Source organism: Callospermophilus lateralis, chromosome 2, assembly GCF_048772815.1.
Source record: "Callospermophilus lateralis isolate mCalLat2 chromosome 2, mCalLat2.hap1, whole genome shotgun sequence".
Lineage (NCBI taxonomy): Eukaryota > Metazoa > Chordata > Mammalia > Rodentia > Sciuridae > Callospermophilus > Callospermophilus lateralis.
In genome coordinates, this window is record NC_135306.1 from 102,973,213 (window position 1) to 102,987,360 (window position 14,148).

General features: G+C 36.8%; 2 protein-coding genes across 2 annotated transcripts; both read right to left on the minus strand.

Moving 5' to 3' along the window:
- Positions 1-2,234: 2,234 nt before the first annotated feature.
- LOC143391047 (olfactory receptor 8A1) lies at positions 2,235-3,186 on the minus strand. Its single transcript, XM_076843607.1, has one exon. The coding sequence runs from the start codon at positions 3,162-3,164 to the stop codon at positions 2,235-2,237; it is 930 nt and encodes a 309-aa protein (XP_076699722.1). The 5' UTR covers positions 3,165-3,186.
- A 9,345-nt stretch (positions 3,187-12,531) lies between these two features.
- LOC143391048 (olfactory receptor 8A1) lies at positions 12,532-13,483 on the minus strand. Its single transcript, XM_076843608.2, has one exon. The coding sequence runs from the start codon at positions 13,459-13,461 to the stop codon at positions 12,532-12,534; it is 930 nt and encodes a 309-aa protein (XP_076699723.2). The 5' UTR covers positions 13,462-13,483.
- Positions 13,484-14,148: the final 665 nt, after the last annotated feature.

A 14,148-nucleotide genomic window follows, 5' to 3' on the forward strand; every position in this document is an offset into this window, starting at 1 on the left:
GGCTAATAGGGGACAAAATGGATCTGGCTAGGGACTAAAGCTTGACGTTGTTGCCACCTCTGAATAAAACATTTCACTATCCTGTGTCTTACATCTTATTCCACCTGCTGAGCCCTGAACTTTCTTTCCTGGGTCTACCCCTACCCCCCAACATGACACTTGTGATTTTCTGGAGTTTATCATGTGTGCTATTTGGATATAAAATGCTCTCCCATTTTGTTGTATTTCTTCTCCCATTGCATTATTTGGCTATTAAATCTATTACTTTTATCCTTTGCTGAACAAAACTTATATTTGTGCATAATAAAAATTCATTATTTCTTTGCTTTATGATTTCTTACCTATAGATAAACAGATTCATTTTCTACATTTAATTCTATTTAGAGAGGACTTATAGTGGTAGAGATCTCATTTCATGCTGAAAAAGTTCTGGAGAAAATGAGGAGAGAAGCTACTTAGGTATAGTGCTCTTAATAGCTCTTTGATTCAACTTCTTTTCAGGTTAAAAAATAAAAAAACTGTATTTTTCTGATTTTCTTGCATCTAGCACCCTAGAAATTAGCTTCCACTAATTAAATGTACTTGTGTGAAATTTGAAAGGTGGGAGTTGGAGGTTCTCCCCCTCCAGTATAATCAGAATCACTTGAGGGCTTGTTAAAACAAATTGCTGGACTCTACCCAGTAATTCAGTAGGTGCGGAGTAGCATCTGAAGATCTGCATTTCTATCATATTTCTGGGTGATGCTTATTCCAGGATTCTGTCATTTATATTCCAGTGTCATTTTGTGAGAAGTATTCTTCATGGTAGCTGCAGTGATAGAGGAAGCTGGAGCTTCCTGACTTCTAGGTCATATCTACCTAGATATGGAATCACTCTGGGGGCTCCCACACACCTTCTCTAGTGACTCAAAAGATATGAGCATGTAATTCTGTGCATTGATTCCCTTTCTGTCTGGGACAACTAGTTATTACCATTTCCCATATTAAACCACTATTTTTTTACAATTGTATATCCAAAATTGCTCTAAATGACAAGAGGATGCCCATAAATCCTTTACCCCATCTTGGTTAAAACAAGTATCTTTGATACTCTTATAAGCACTTAGGGAATGAACCATGTCTCATGGCAATTGGATTCACCAAGTGAGGTTGGCTGTTGATCAATGGTTTAGGCAGCAAAACAGAGTTTACAGTAATGTGTGTCCTAGAGTGGCCAGCCAATCTGGTTTATGTGGGACTAAGGATTTTCCCAGGATGTGGGGCTTCCACTGTTAAAACTGAAAGAGTCATTCTGGTGTAATATTTTGCTAACTTGAGGATGTTGCAAAAAAAGACAAAGAGGTTTAGACAGGTTACAAAAAGAGGGGTGTTGAGAAATTTTTATCTGGAGGCATTTGAAATTGGAAGAACATAGATAGGGCAGTCTTAGTAGACTGTTGAAAGGGACTGTCAGCTTAAACTGAAGGGGACAATGTGTGAGAGCTCAGAGTGCAGGCTCTCAAGTCACTGAGGCTGAAGTCTGATTTATGTTACTTATCATCTGTGGGACCTCAAGCAGGTTACTAAACCAAGTTTCTATATCTATATAGTAAGGCTACCACAGTATGTATCTGTGATAAGATGCCATTGAAACAGAACAGAAAGCACTGAGAAGATTTGCATGGCCGAGAGTAAGCACCAAAACATGTTAATGGTGTTATTATTATTGTTGCTGTTACTAAAAAAATTACATAAAGGAATCAGATAGAAATTCTTGGGTAGAAATATTATAGAGGAGTAGAAGAGAGGAAAGGGAGGAATCTGGATTAGAAAATGACTGAGTATCACTAGTTGGTCCTTTTAAATTCAGTTCTCTTTACCTTAAATGTTCCCAGGTGCCCCAAAGGAATTGAATAATATTTTCTATGTTGAATGTAGTAAGATCATGAGTGACTCCCACACTCAATATTGGAAATTTAATTTTTGTTAACTTAGAATCAATGAACATAATGTTTAGTGAAGGACTCAAGGTAGAGCAAATGGATCTCTCATGAAAGAATATGAACTTGAAATTGGATAGTTTCAAACAAAATGAGAGAAGAGAAGAAGGGAAGAAATGGAAAGAAGGAGAGAAGGCACTCTCAACCACATAGAGAAGTGATTGTTTCCCATCTCAATTGGGTAGGCATGCAGAGGGCATCTTTCTGATATTTATAACAACTTGTTTTTATATTGAAAAGAACAATTACATTGCATCAAAAGAGTTTCCTCCTCAGTGTCTTCTGCAGGGCAGCCTTTACCTCCTTGTTCCTCAGGCTGTAGATCAGAGGGTTGAGCATGGGGATCACTGTGGTGTAGAACACAGAGGCCACGTTCTCCTGGGCCAGGGAAGTGGCAGTGGAGGGCTTTAAGTACATGAATGCAGTGGATCCATAGAACAGCCCCACGGCTGCAAGGTGGGAGCTGCAGGTGCTGAAGGCTTTGGATCTACCCTCTGTGGAGCTGATTTGGAGGATGCTGGACAGGATGAAGGCGTAGGAAACAAGGACTGTTAAGCTAGTGACTATGATATTGAATCCAGCTAGGAAAAAGACTGCCATCTCTACATCATAGGTGCTGGAGCAGGAGAGTTTCATCAGGGGGAGGATGTCACAGAAGTAGTGGTTGATGAGGGGCTCACAATAGCTCAGTTTTAACATGAGGCCAGTCTCTATTGTTGAACCAATGAGTCCCATAGCATAGACCAGAACCACCAGCACAGAGCAGAGGGCATGGGACATGATGACATTGTAAAGCAAAGGGTGGCAGATGGCTACATAGCGGTCATAGGCCATCACCGTGAGCATGTAACACTCAGCAATGACAAAAACCAGGAAGAAGTAGAGCTGAGACATGCACCCCACATAGGAGATGATGTTCTTCTGGAACACAAAGTTGACCAGCATTTTAGGGGTAATGACAGAGGAGTAGCAGAGATCCACGAGTGACAAGTTGCTGAGGAAGAAGTACATGGGGGTGTGAAGCTGAGGGTTGAGACAAATGAGGGTGATCATGCCCAGGTTCCCCACCATGGTGACCACGTAGATCCCCAGGAAGAGGATGAAGAGGGGGAGCTGGAGCTCTGGTTGGGTTGTTAATCCTCCAAGAAGGAACTCTGTCACTGTGGAGTCATTTTCTGCAGCCATTTCTCTGGGTGGGAGGCCTTTGAGGATGGTAAAGAAGAACCTGTGAGAGGCTGCCTCTGCTCAGCCTGGGGAAGTTTGTTTTCTGCATTTGGTGTCTGCTGAGCCATCCTGTCTGTGTCCTATGTAACTTCCCCTCACTCCTGCTGTTTGGTGAGTGAAGGGACAGCTCCTGAATATTTCAGAGATCTTGAAGATGAGAGGAAAGGGACCAAGATCTGTTATCTGTTTACCGGTTTCTCAAATATTTAGAACTCTGGTTCTCAAAGTGTCATCCTTGGGGGCTGGGGTTGTGGCTCAGCAGTAAAGCGCTTGCCTAACATGGTGTGAGGCCCTGTACTCGATCCTCCGCACTTATAAATAAATAAATAAATAAAATAAAATTATTATGTCCAATTACAACAATAAATAAATAAATAAATAAATAAATAAATAAAAAAAATGTCATTCTTGGACCAGCAATTTCACCTTCTCCTGCAACTTATAGTGATGCAAATTCTCAGCTTTTATTCCAGAGATACTAAATCAGGAACTCTGAAAGCTGCTGAACAATTTATGTTCAACTATCTCTCTAGGGACACTCCTGCACACTGAAGTTTGAGAATCTCCACCCTATATGCAATAAACTGCATAGTTCAAATTTTCCATGTGCAGATGGAATTTACTTCAGAAGTGGAATTTCACTATCATTTATGCAATTCCTAAACAGTCATGAATAGATAAATGAATGTCCTCTGAACTCAATACAGAGTCAGCAAGGGTGATATGGTAGTTAAACCTGTATTATTGAATTACTTAATCAATTTCTCTGAAAGATGAAGAAAGTAGCAAAATCAAATCCAAAGGTGACTTGATTGAAAAGAACATGGGATAATGTGTATTTGGAAATCTTATTTTAAATACTTGGTTCCTATAAGATTGTGAGTTGTTTTCAGTGTGTGGAATTTGTTCATAGACACCAGACCCAAGATCCTAAGGCTATAGTTCTCAAGATATCTAAAACATTTAAAAGGTATTAATACTTGCTATCCACAGAAGTTATGATATAATTGAACTGTGCTTCATTTTTGGCACTGGCATATTGTATTGCCATAGTAAGTGCTTTATAGTTTATTGCTATTTATATTTATAATATAAAAATGTATCAGTGTTACATCCCAAATAGGAAAGTGGTCAAATTGTAGACATGTCTTTAGGAAGCATGGATCATGATTTATGTATACAACATCTTTTTTTTCCTTTTTATCAATTTTATTGGCCTTGAAGTTTTTTTTATTTGTTCTTTTTAGGTATACATGACAATAGCTGTGTTTTTTTTGGTTGAAAAACTTAAATTCTCACTATTTCTTTTTTTCTGATATAATCATTACCTTTTGTATAATGCTCTATAGTTTACATGTTTCTTTCAAAGGTCAGTGTCATTAAGTCCTGAAAGTTTTGCGTAAGGGCAACTGTGTTTAGTAAAGGATATTTACTGCCATTTTTATATTGAGAAGACAATATAAAATTCAGGTCAGATACTGTCTTGCTCAAGGCCTACTAGTTATTGATTACTTGAAATCAAATGTACTCATGTTCTTTCTTGCTCATGAACTTCTTCCCTTTCTTCCCACTGGTAGCTTTCTGAATCTACACACCTGAGCTCTAAGAAAAGTGTGATTATGATATGCTTTACATTCAATATCTTCACATGTGCCTACTGCAGAGAAAAAGAAGAATGCTCTAATATAATTTTTCATTCTTTAGAAAACATAGGCTCCACAAATTAAATAAATTACCCAGGGTAACCCAGCTAGTAAGAGGTAGAAGTAGGTATAAAATGTAGGACTTTTGACTACCAGTATGTTTTGTCCCCACTAATCTACATTGTTTTGTTGTTACTTATCTTTGTGTTATCACTTTCTTATTAGTAGTAAAATTAATTAATTAAGATTTTTAGCTGGAGGAGGGATCTTATTATAAATTTCAGATTTTTATATTTTTAAAAATTATATATGTAGAAATGCAAATAAGCAAAAACAAAACAAAAAACTCAAATACCAGAAAATGAAAACAAAACAAACACCATTTACCTGCTGCTTGGCATCTTAATACTGTATATTTTTGGAATCTTCCTCTATATTTTTATATACATAGGTAAATTTAAATATGCATAAATGTATATGTACTTTTACAAAAATATTGTATGACTTTTATTTTATTACATAGGATTTTAAAATCATTGTCTCATTTGATTTTTTTAACAATGCTATCTGGTACTACTTCTTAATGTAAGAGTCATAAAGTCCCTAGGATATGATCTGGAGACAAGAAAATCTTCATTTGATTGCAATTTTTTTGTTACATTGTGGATGGCAGAGGTATATTACTTTAATAATACAAAACTAATATTGGAGGTAGCTAGGATTTATTGAATATTATTTTCATTTATTTCAGGGAAGGAAATTATTTTCTAGATTAAAAAATAGACTAAGAAGATCCTACTATTCCCTTTGACCCATCCTCTGCTCTAAATGATAATATAGAAAATACTCTTTCAATAACAATAGATCAAAGTGGTTCACAGCGGAACAGAGTATATACCATTTAATGAGTGCAGCACAAATCAGAATACAATTAAATAGGAGAATTCTAGAGAACATGGATTTAAATTTTCTCTCCCATAGTCTTCTAGTAAAATAAACTAAATGAACATAAACCACATATTTTCCATGATTTATTACAATTATTACCTGTATTTTACCTTAGCTTAGGATTGCTGATGAAGAGAATCCAGCACACAGAAAAAAAAAAGCACTTGGAGATGAAGATAAATGTACCGTTGTAGATGGTCTGCATTACAAATGAAAGTTCACAGATGAAGGGTATTTTAATGCAATTTTTAGAGAATGTAATTAAATATCTGTGCTGAGGGAAAATGAAATACTTTCTCCTGGATTTTTTGTGAGATGTCTTTGGGTTCCATGATCATGAAATACAAGAAGTGTATAGATATATATCTAGTTCTAAATCTACTCACAGGACCCAGTCACCAAAAAAAAAAAAAAAAGGATTAGGTATATTGGGAGGGTTGAAGTACTGTTTTCATCTGTATGTGCAGAACATCTCATGGGATGCAGTCACTTTGGAGACTATGGTCCTCAGTAAAGAAATAATTAGAGTCTTGTTTTTCACTTTCTTTGCAAATCATTTTTTGTCTCCCAGGTGTGTTAATTTTCCTTGTATTGATAGAGTCATCTTATAGCTAGGGAAATTTAAGAGTCAAAATCTACCATTGGAATATTTTAGTTCCAAAAACTGCATCCTCCTCCTCATCTCCACAATGACCACAGCCATTGCTATCATCAGCATCATTTATTACCATTATGATCGTTAGTCATCAGTATGCATCATCAACTAGCTTTGAAAACAAATTCAAAGATTTTACTAAAACAAGCTGTAAATGAACGTTAAATTTGTTAGGAACCTTAAATTTGTCTTCCTGCTGCTGTACATGTAGAATGGCAGGAGGTTGAAGAGCAGAAGGTAGACTCATAGGAACCCTTTATTTGTATGTGCATTCATAAGGGAAGTGTGTTCATAAGAATACCTCCACCTCAATAACATATTGAGTATTATATTATCAAAGAACATATTGGAAATGAAGAGTTTTAAATTACAGTCTTTATTTGGAGATCATTGTAGATTCACATGTAGTTGTAAGAAAAAGTATAGCCAAATCCTATGCTAACCTCTTTCTACCATTTTCCCGTATAGGTACCATCTTGCAAAACAATGTCATAACCAGGATATTGACATTGGCACAATCCATTGATTTTATTCAGTTTCCCCAGCTTTACTTATACTTGTTTGTGTGTGGCTGTTGTGCATTTTGTTCCATGCTTTCAGTCCATATATCCACCACCACAGTTAAGATAAAAACACATCACCTTTATTTTCTAATTTTCAAAACAATGATTTGGTTTTCAGCTATCCTTCAAAGATGGCACATTATTATTCTTTGGTATCATTAAAAACTCATCAATTTAAACATTTATTATATATTTCAATCCATTGCAGTTATTATTCTTTTGTTGATCAAAGATTTGTATTGTGGCTTCTGGAGTTGTCTTCAGTTCATCTCTGAATGTTTGGCTCAAAGCTGTAACCTCTAATATTTGCCTTGATATTTGCCATAATAAGATATTTTGAACTGATCCCCAAAATTTCATTCTTCAGACATGGAGTCAATCGTTTTTCCAAGAAACTTTTTTTTAAAGTGGGGAAAAGTATTTTAGGAGCACAAACTAGGTGCTAGAGAGGCTTGATTGCTTCTGGATTGACCACTGTTTAAAACAGAAGTAGAAAATCAGGACAATGCAATTCTGAGGGCCATTCTTTTCTTTTCTTTTTTTAAACCCAGTAATTTTACTACTGTATGTTTTTTTGAATATCTTTATTTTGTTTATTTATTTTTAAGTGGTACTAAGGATCAAACCCAGTGCCTCATATGTGTGAGGCAGATGCTCTACCACTGAGCTACAGCCCCAGCCCACTACTGTATGTTTTAATATAAATTCTGGTGCAGTCTTCTTGGGTATGATGTTTCTTCTCAATATGTCCCTTCAACTTTTTAACACCAGGATTTTTTTCCCTCCAATTACTATTTTTATAATTTGTTGTGTTCTCTTGGTTTGGATTTCTCTGTTGAGGTTCTCAATCTATGAAATTAGAGATCTCCTTTTATAGGCATTTGCATTTGTTACTTGCCTATGAATACTCTAATTTTTTCTTCCTTTTCACCTTTTATTTCTCCTGAAATTATGTTTATTTCTTTTCTGTTATTCCTAGTTAAGTCTTAGATACTGTTTTTTTCCTTTTATTTCTAGTAATTTCCTAAAATTCTGTTCTTAACTTATAATTTTTATAATTCTGATTTCTCTTATGCCTTGTATCATTTTCATAATGTGTTTTGGCTCATTTTGAAATTATGGTACAGTATTTATTTGCTTGTGAGTATGTTCTTGTGGCTTCCTCTACAGTTTCTGAAAATACAGTTTTCACACCATGAAAATGTAAATTTTGATTATATAAAAATTATGGGTTTTGTTCATCAAAGAACACCAGTGATAGATGTAATAGAAATAAAATGTAATGGGAGAAGAAATATAATACAACAGGTGAACATTTTAATCTAAATAGTATATGTAATAAGCTCCAGCAAATCCCAAGAAAATACATCAACATCATCAGAAGAAATGGGGAAGACATATAGAACATCCAGTTTGTTGAAGAGAAAGGCTGAAGTATCACTAAGCATGTGAAGAGGTTCTCAAACCAATTGCTAAACATAGAAGTGTAAATTAAAACAGTGACGCGTCATCTTACATCCATAAGCCAGGCAAAAATTAAAAACCAGGTGGTGATGTGTGTTATACCAAGGAGGAGGGGAATTAGGAACCCTCATGCACTGTAGCTGTTCTGGAAAGCAGGAAGACATTATGTATGAGAAATAAGACCATGTTTCCACAGGACTCAGCAATTCTTTTTTTTTTTTTTTTTGGTGGTTTTGGGGATTGAACCCAGGACCCTTGTACATGCTAGGCAAATACTCTACTAACTGAGCTATATCCCCAGCCCAAGGACTTGGAAATTCTTGCCTGAAGTATATACCCATATGCTTTCCCAGGCCTACGGAGGACATGTACAAAGTCACACAATTTATAATAATTTTTGCTGATGGAAGCATCAGACAAACTTCGTGTCCACCATTGGTAAACAGATTAGTTGTACTGAAGACTTTGCTGCAGTTAGGACAAGGTATAGGCAATGTAGCTTAGAAGTGTCATGCTCAATGAGAAGAGTAAGAAAGATAATGAGATGTAAAACACAATATTGTTTATGTATATTAAAATTATATGCAAAAAATTGCAAAAAAAAACACATTTAGAAAGAAAAAAACATATAATACACATTAAGTAGTTTAGAATGGTTGCCCAGAAAAATAGCATGCATAGAATTTGGGAGTTGGTGGGACCGCCCCTCCCCCCTCCCCGCCCCAGGCAACCAAAATAGACCAATCTGGGTCAAAAAACACACCTTAACAAATGTAAAGGAATAGAAATCATCCAATGTCTGCTTTCAGATCACAGTTACTGTAGAAATCAATAACTAGATGATAGCTGGAAAAACCCAATATACATGAAGATTAAGTGACATTCTGATAAGGAACACATGGGTCAAAGAAGACATTTCAAGAGGAATTGAAAAATAATTGAACTAAATGAAGAGATAGACACAACTTATCAAAGTTGTGAGAGGTATTGAAAACAGTGCTTAGAGGGAAATTTATAGCGTTGAACTCATATAAGAAAAGAGAAAAGATTTAAAAATAACTGTGTTAAGTTTCCAACCTAGGAAACTACAAAAATAGCAAATTAAATCCAAAGCAACAAAAGAAAAGCAACAATAAATTTGATATACCTCTACTTATTTATAATAAAAGTTAAGAATCAACCAGGGAAAAGGGTAATGAATCAAATTTTAGACAAGACCATTAAGTGTTGGCAGAACATTTAAAAGGCAAAAGACAAGAAAGAAGTTCACATTGAAAGTTCAGACCATGAGAGAGAAGAAGGTGAAATGCAAATCAGAGAATCATCAAAGCAAAGGTTATAAGAAAAAGAGCAATAGGGAATTGCTCCAAACATGTGTCTTTCAAGAGTGAATAAATGAGGTTGAGGTCTGAAGTTTTTCCAAAACATACCCACAGACAGAACAGTGAATGTGACCAACAGAAGAATTTGAAATGGCACATGTAGCATCTACCATCAGGCTTTGCAGTCAAACAGATCTTCAATTAAATTCTAGTCCTAATACTCATTAGCAGTGTCAACTTGGGCAAGTTGCTTGACACTGTCTGACTCATTGTTCCCATCTGAAAAACAGGGATTATAATACTAAAATACAATATTTTGAGGATTAGATGTGGCCTTTATAAATATTTAACTTAGCAAATAAGTTTTTAATAAAAGAAGTTTCACACACACACCTAAGGAGGAGAATATTTCAAGAAGTCATATTCTTAAGCAGTCAGGAAGAAATTGAAAATGACCTTGAATTATATCATTCTCTTCTGTTCACTCATTCTTATATAACTCTGTATATGTGCTTAGTTCAATAAAACCCTTTTACTTTTAATTCATCATTTCCAAACTATATTCTACAAGTCTCAAGCAGGAAAACCCCTCTCCAGGGAAAATCTATATTCCACAACTTATGTGTGACTAAGAAAACCAGTATACAGTAAAAGACTGAACACATAATAGGCAGTCTTTCAAATCTTATTGCATATAATAGACTTACATATAAGTGTACTTTAGTAGGAATTCATATTGCAAATCCATAAATTTAGAAATGGTTTCATGTCTTCTGAAGTTAAGCATTAAGGGTTCTTATAGGTATTTGGTGAAGCTCTTTAGTTCCCCCCACTAAACTAGAAATATAGTTACTTTTGCTAAATCAAAAGACTTTAAAATGGTAGTACTCTTGAGTTTTGACAGTGATGCTAGATCACATATCCCTACTGTGTGAGACTTCTAAGATCAAAGAAACTTACCATGAAGATAGTGGGGAAGAATTTAGTGATGAACTTAGAATTCACCTTTGTTATACATAGGTCCACAAAGCCCTTCAAAATAATATTATCATAAAAATTAAATTGTGGGGATATATGTTCTATTTCATAAAGTGAAATCTGCCCCTACAATACTTTAAAATCTATAATTTTCCAAAAGCAAAACAAATGAATCAAAAATGAGCAAAGGATTGAAATAAAGAAGGGGTTAATAAACAGAAAAAAACAGTCTTTAAGTGAAAGACATATAATTTGATAGGAGGAAAAGGGATATGATTCTAAGCATAATGGACACACTCCATGCACAAGAAAAAACAGAAAACACAGAGGTCTTTACAAGCAGAGAATAAGTATTGAAGGGTCTATCTTCAGTTAACGAAGACTGTTAGTGGGAAGAAGAGCCACAGACATTCTCTGAAGGTGTCCCACAGCTAGCTCTCTGGAATTTAATTAGTTTGCACTAATTAAGTGTACTTGTGTAAGATTTGAAAGGTGGGAGTGGGAAGTTCTCCCCCTTCATTGTGATCAGAGGCACCTGAGGGCTTGTTAAAACAGATTGCTGGGCCCTACCCTGTAACTCAGTAGGTCTGGAGTGGGGTCTAAAAATCTGCATTTTTATTAGGTTTCCAGGTGATGCTCATTATAGAATTCTGTCCTCTATATTCCAGTTTCATGGTATAGGAAACATTCTTCAATGGTGGCAGCAGTGACAGCTGGAGCTTCCTGACTTCTAGGTCTTATCTGTTGTGCCTATGGTGACCAGCCATCCTGGTTTGCCTGAGACTGAGAGGTTTCCCAGGATGTGGGACTTTCAGTACTAAAATTTGGAGAGAGCCAGATGAATTTGGGGGAGTCTGCCACTCTGGTGTAATCTTCCTTAGCCATCATGAAGATGTTACAGAGAAAGAGGTTTGAGCAGATGACAAAGGAAGGGGTTTGAGAAATTTTAGCCACTTGAAATTGGAAGAGCAAAACTAGGACAGTTTTAATAGGCTGTTCAAAGTTACTGTCAGCCTGCAGTGAAGGGGACAAAGTGTGAGATCCCGGAGTGTGGGCTCTGTAGCCATGAGACTGTTGTTTGATTGCAGTGTTGATTGTTTACCAAGCCAAGTTTCTACGTTTGTTTGGTGGATACCATGGTACCTACTTTTTAAAGACCTAAATAATATAAACAGAAAGCACTAAGAAGAGTTGCATGGCTCAGAGAAAACATCAAAACATGCTAGCTGCTGTTATTATTGTTACCAAGAAAATTACATGAAGGAATCAGAAAATCTTGGGCAGGAATTAAGGAGGAATATTAGAGGAAAAAGAGAGTATAAGGAGAAATCTGGATGAAAAAAGACTGAGTTTCATTACCTGTGACTTAAATTCACCTTTGTTTACTTAAATTCTCCCAAGTTCCATAAATAGGAATTGAGTTGAGCACTATTTTTTATATTGAAGGTAATAAGGCCATGAATAACTCCCAAATTCAATACTGAAAATATTTAAATTAAAAATTAATATAGAAAGTGTTTACCATGAAGCCTTAATAGAGGCAATGGATCCCAAAGGAAAGAATATGAACTTGAAATTGGCTAGTATCAAACAAAATGAGAGAGGGAGGGAAAGAAGAAAAGAAAAGAAGGAGAGAAGGCATTCTTCCAACCCACATAGAAAAGTGATTGTTTCCCATCTCAATTTTGTAGGCATGCAGAGGGCATCCTCTGATAACAACTTATTTTTATATTGAGAAGAATAATTACATTTGCATTAAACGAGTTTCCTCCTCAGTGTCTTCTGCAGGGCAGCCTTTACCTCCTTGTTCCTCAGGCTGTAGATCAGAGGGTTGAGCATGGGGATCACTGTAGTGTAGAACACAGAGGCCACGTTCTCCTGGGCCAGGGAAGTGGCAGTGGAGGGCTTTAAGTACATGAATGCAGAGGATCCATAGAACAGTCCCACAGCTGCAAGGTGGGAGCTGCAGGTGCTGAAGGCTTTGGATCTACCCTCTGTGGAGCTGATTCGGAGGATGCTGGACAGGATGAAGGCGTAGGAAACAAGGACTGTTAAGATAGTGACTATAATGTCGAATCCAGCTAGGAAAAAGACTGCCATCTCTACATCATAGGTGCTGGAGCAGGAGAGTTTCATCAGGGGGAGAATGTCACAGAAGTAGTGGCTGATGAGGGGCTCACAATAGCTCAGTTTTAACATGAGGCCAGTCTCTATTGTTGAACCAATGAGTCCTATGGCGTAGACCAGAGCCACCAACACAGAGCAGAGGGCATGGGACATGATGCCATTGTAAAGCAAAGGGTGGCAGATGGCTACATAGCGGTCATAGGCCATCACCGTGAGCATGTAACACTCAGCAATGACAAAAACCAGGAAGAAGTAGAGCTGAGACATGCACCCCACATAGGAGATGATGTTCTTCTGGAACACAAAGTTGACCAGCATTTTAGGGGTAATGACAGAGGAGTAGCAGAGATCCACGAGTGACAAGTTGCTGAGGAAGAAGTACATGGGGGTGTGAAGCTGAGGGTTGAGACAAATGAGGGTGATCATGCCCAGGTTCCCCACCATGGTGACCACGTAGATCCCCAGGAAGAGGATGAAGAGGGGGAGCTGGAGCTCTGGTTGGGTTGTTAATCCTCCAAGAAGGAACTCTGTCACTGTGGAGTCATTTTCTGCAGCCATTTCTCTGGGTGGGAGGCCTTTGAGGATGGTAAAGAAGAACCTGTGAGAGGCTGCCTCTGCTCAGCCTGGGGAAGTTTGTTTTCTGCATTTGGTGTCTGCTGAGCCATCCTGTCTGTGTCCTATGTAACTTCCCCTCACTCCTGCTGTTTGGTGAGTGAAGGGACAGCTCCTGAGTATTTCAGAGATCTTGAAGATGAGAGGAAAGGGACCACCATCTTGAACTTTTACCACTCTCCTAAGAAATCCTAGGTCATTGAATCTACATGTTGTCTATGGACTAGTAGCTTTGCCTTTTCTTGGAGCTTGTAGGTCTCATCCCATAGCACTAATCAAGGTCTCTGGAGTAGAGCCCAGCAATCTCTGGGAAATTCATAGTTTCAGTAATCTTTCCTGATATTGATGCATACCAAACTTTGAGGACCTCTCATACAGGCAATTAATAGTAAATTTTCATATTTTGCAGTTGGATATTGAATTTATTTTTGAAATGGAATTTCATCTATGCAAAATCTAAACATTTAGTGAATGTGAAGGCATGGAAACATATCTGAAACTGAGGCAGTGTTAGGGTGATATGGTAGTTACATATCATTGAGTGACAAGTAATTGTGCAATCCTCTATGGTTCACACATGTCTTTCTAAAGCCAATTGCAGTAACTTCTAAAAGTTTTGGCTGTGGGGGTATA

Excerpts from the sequence above, each read along its gene's own strand:
- LOC143391047 (XM_076843607.1), bottom strand. The coding sequence starts at position 3,164 with ATGGCTGCAGAAAATGACTCCACAGTGACAGAGTTCCTTCTTGGAGGA.
- LOC143391048 (XM_076843608.2), bottom strand. The coding sequence starts at position 13,461 with ATGGCTGCAGAAAATGACTCCACAGTGACAGAGTTCCTTCTTGGAGGA.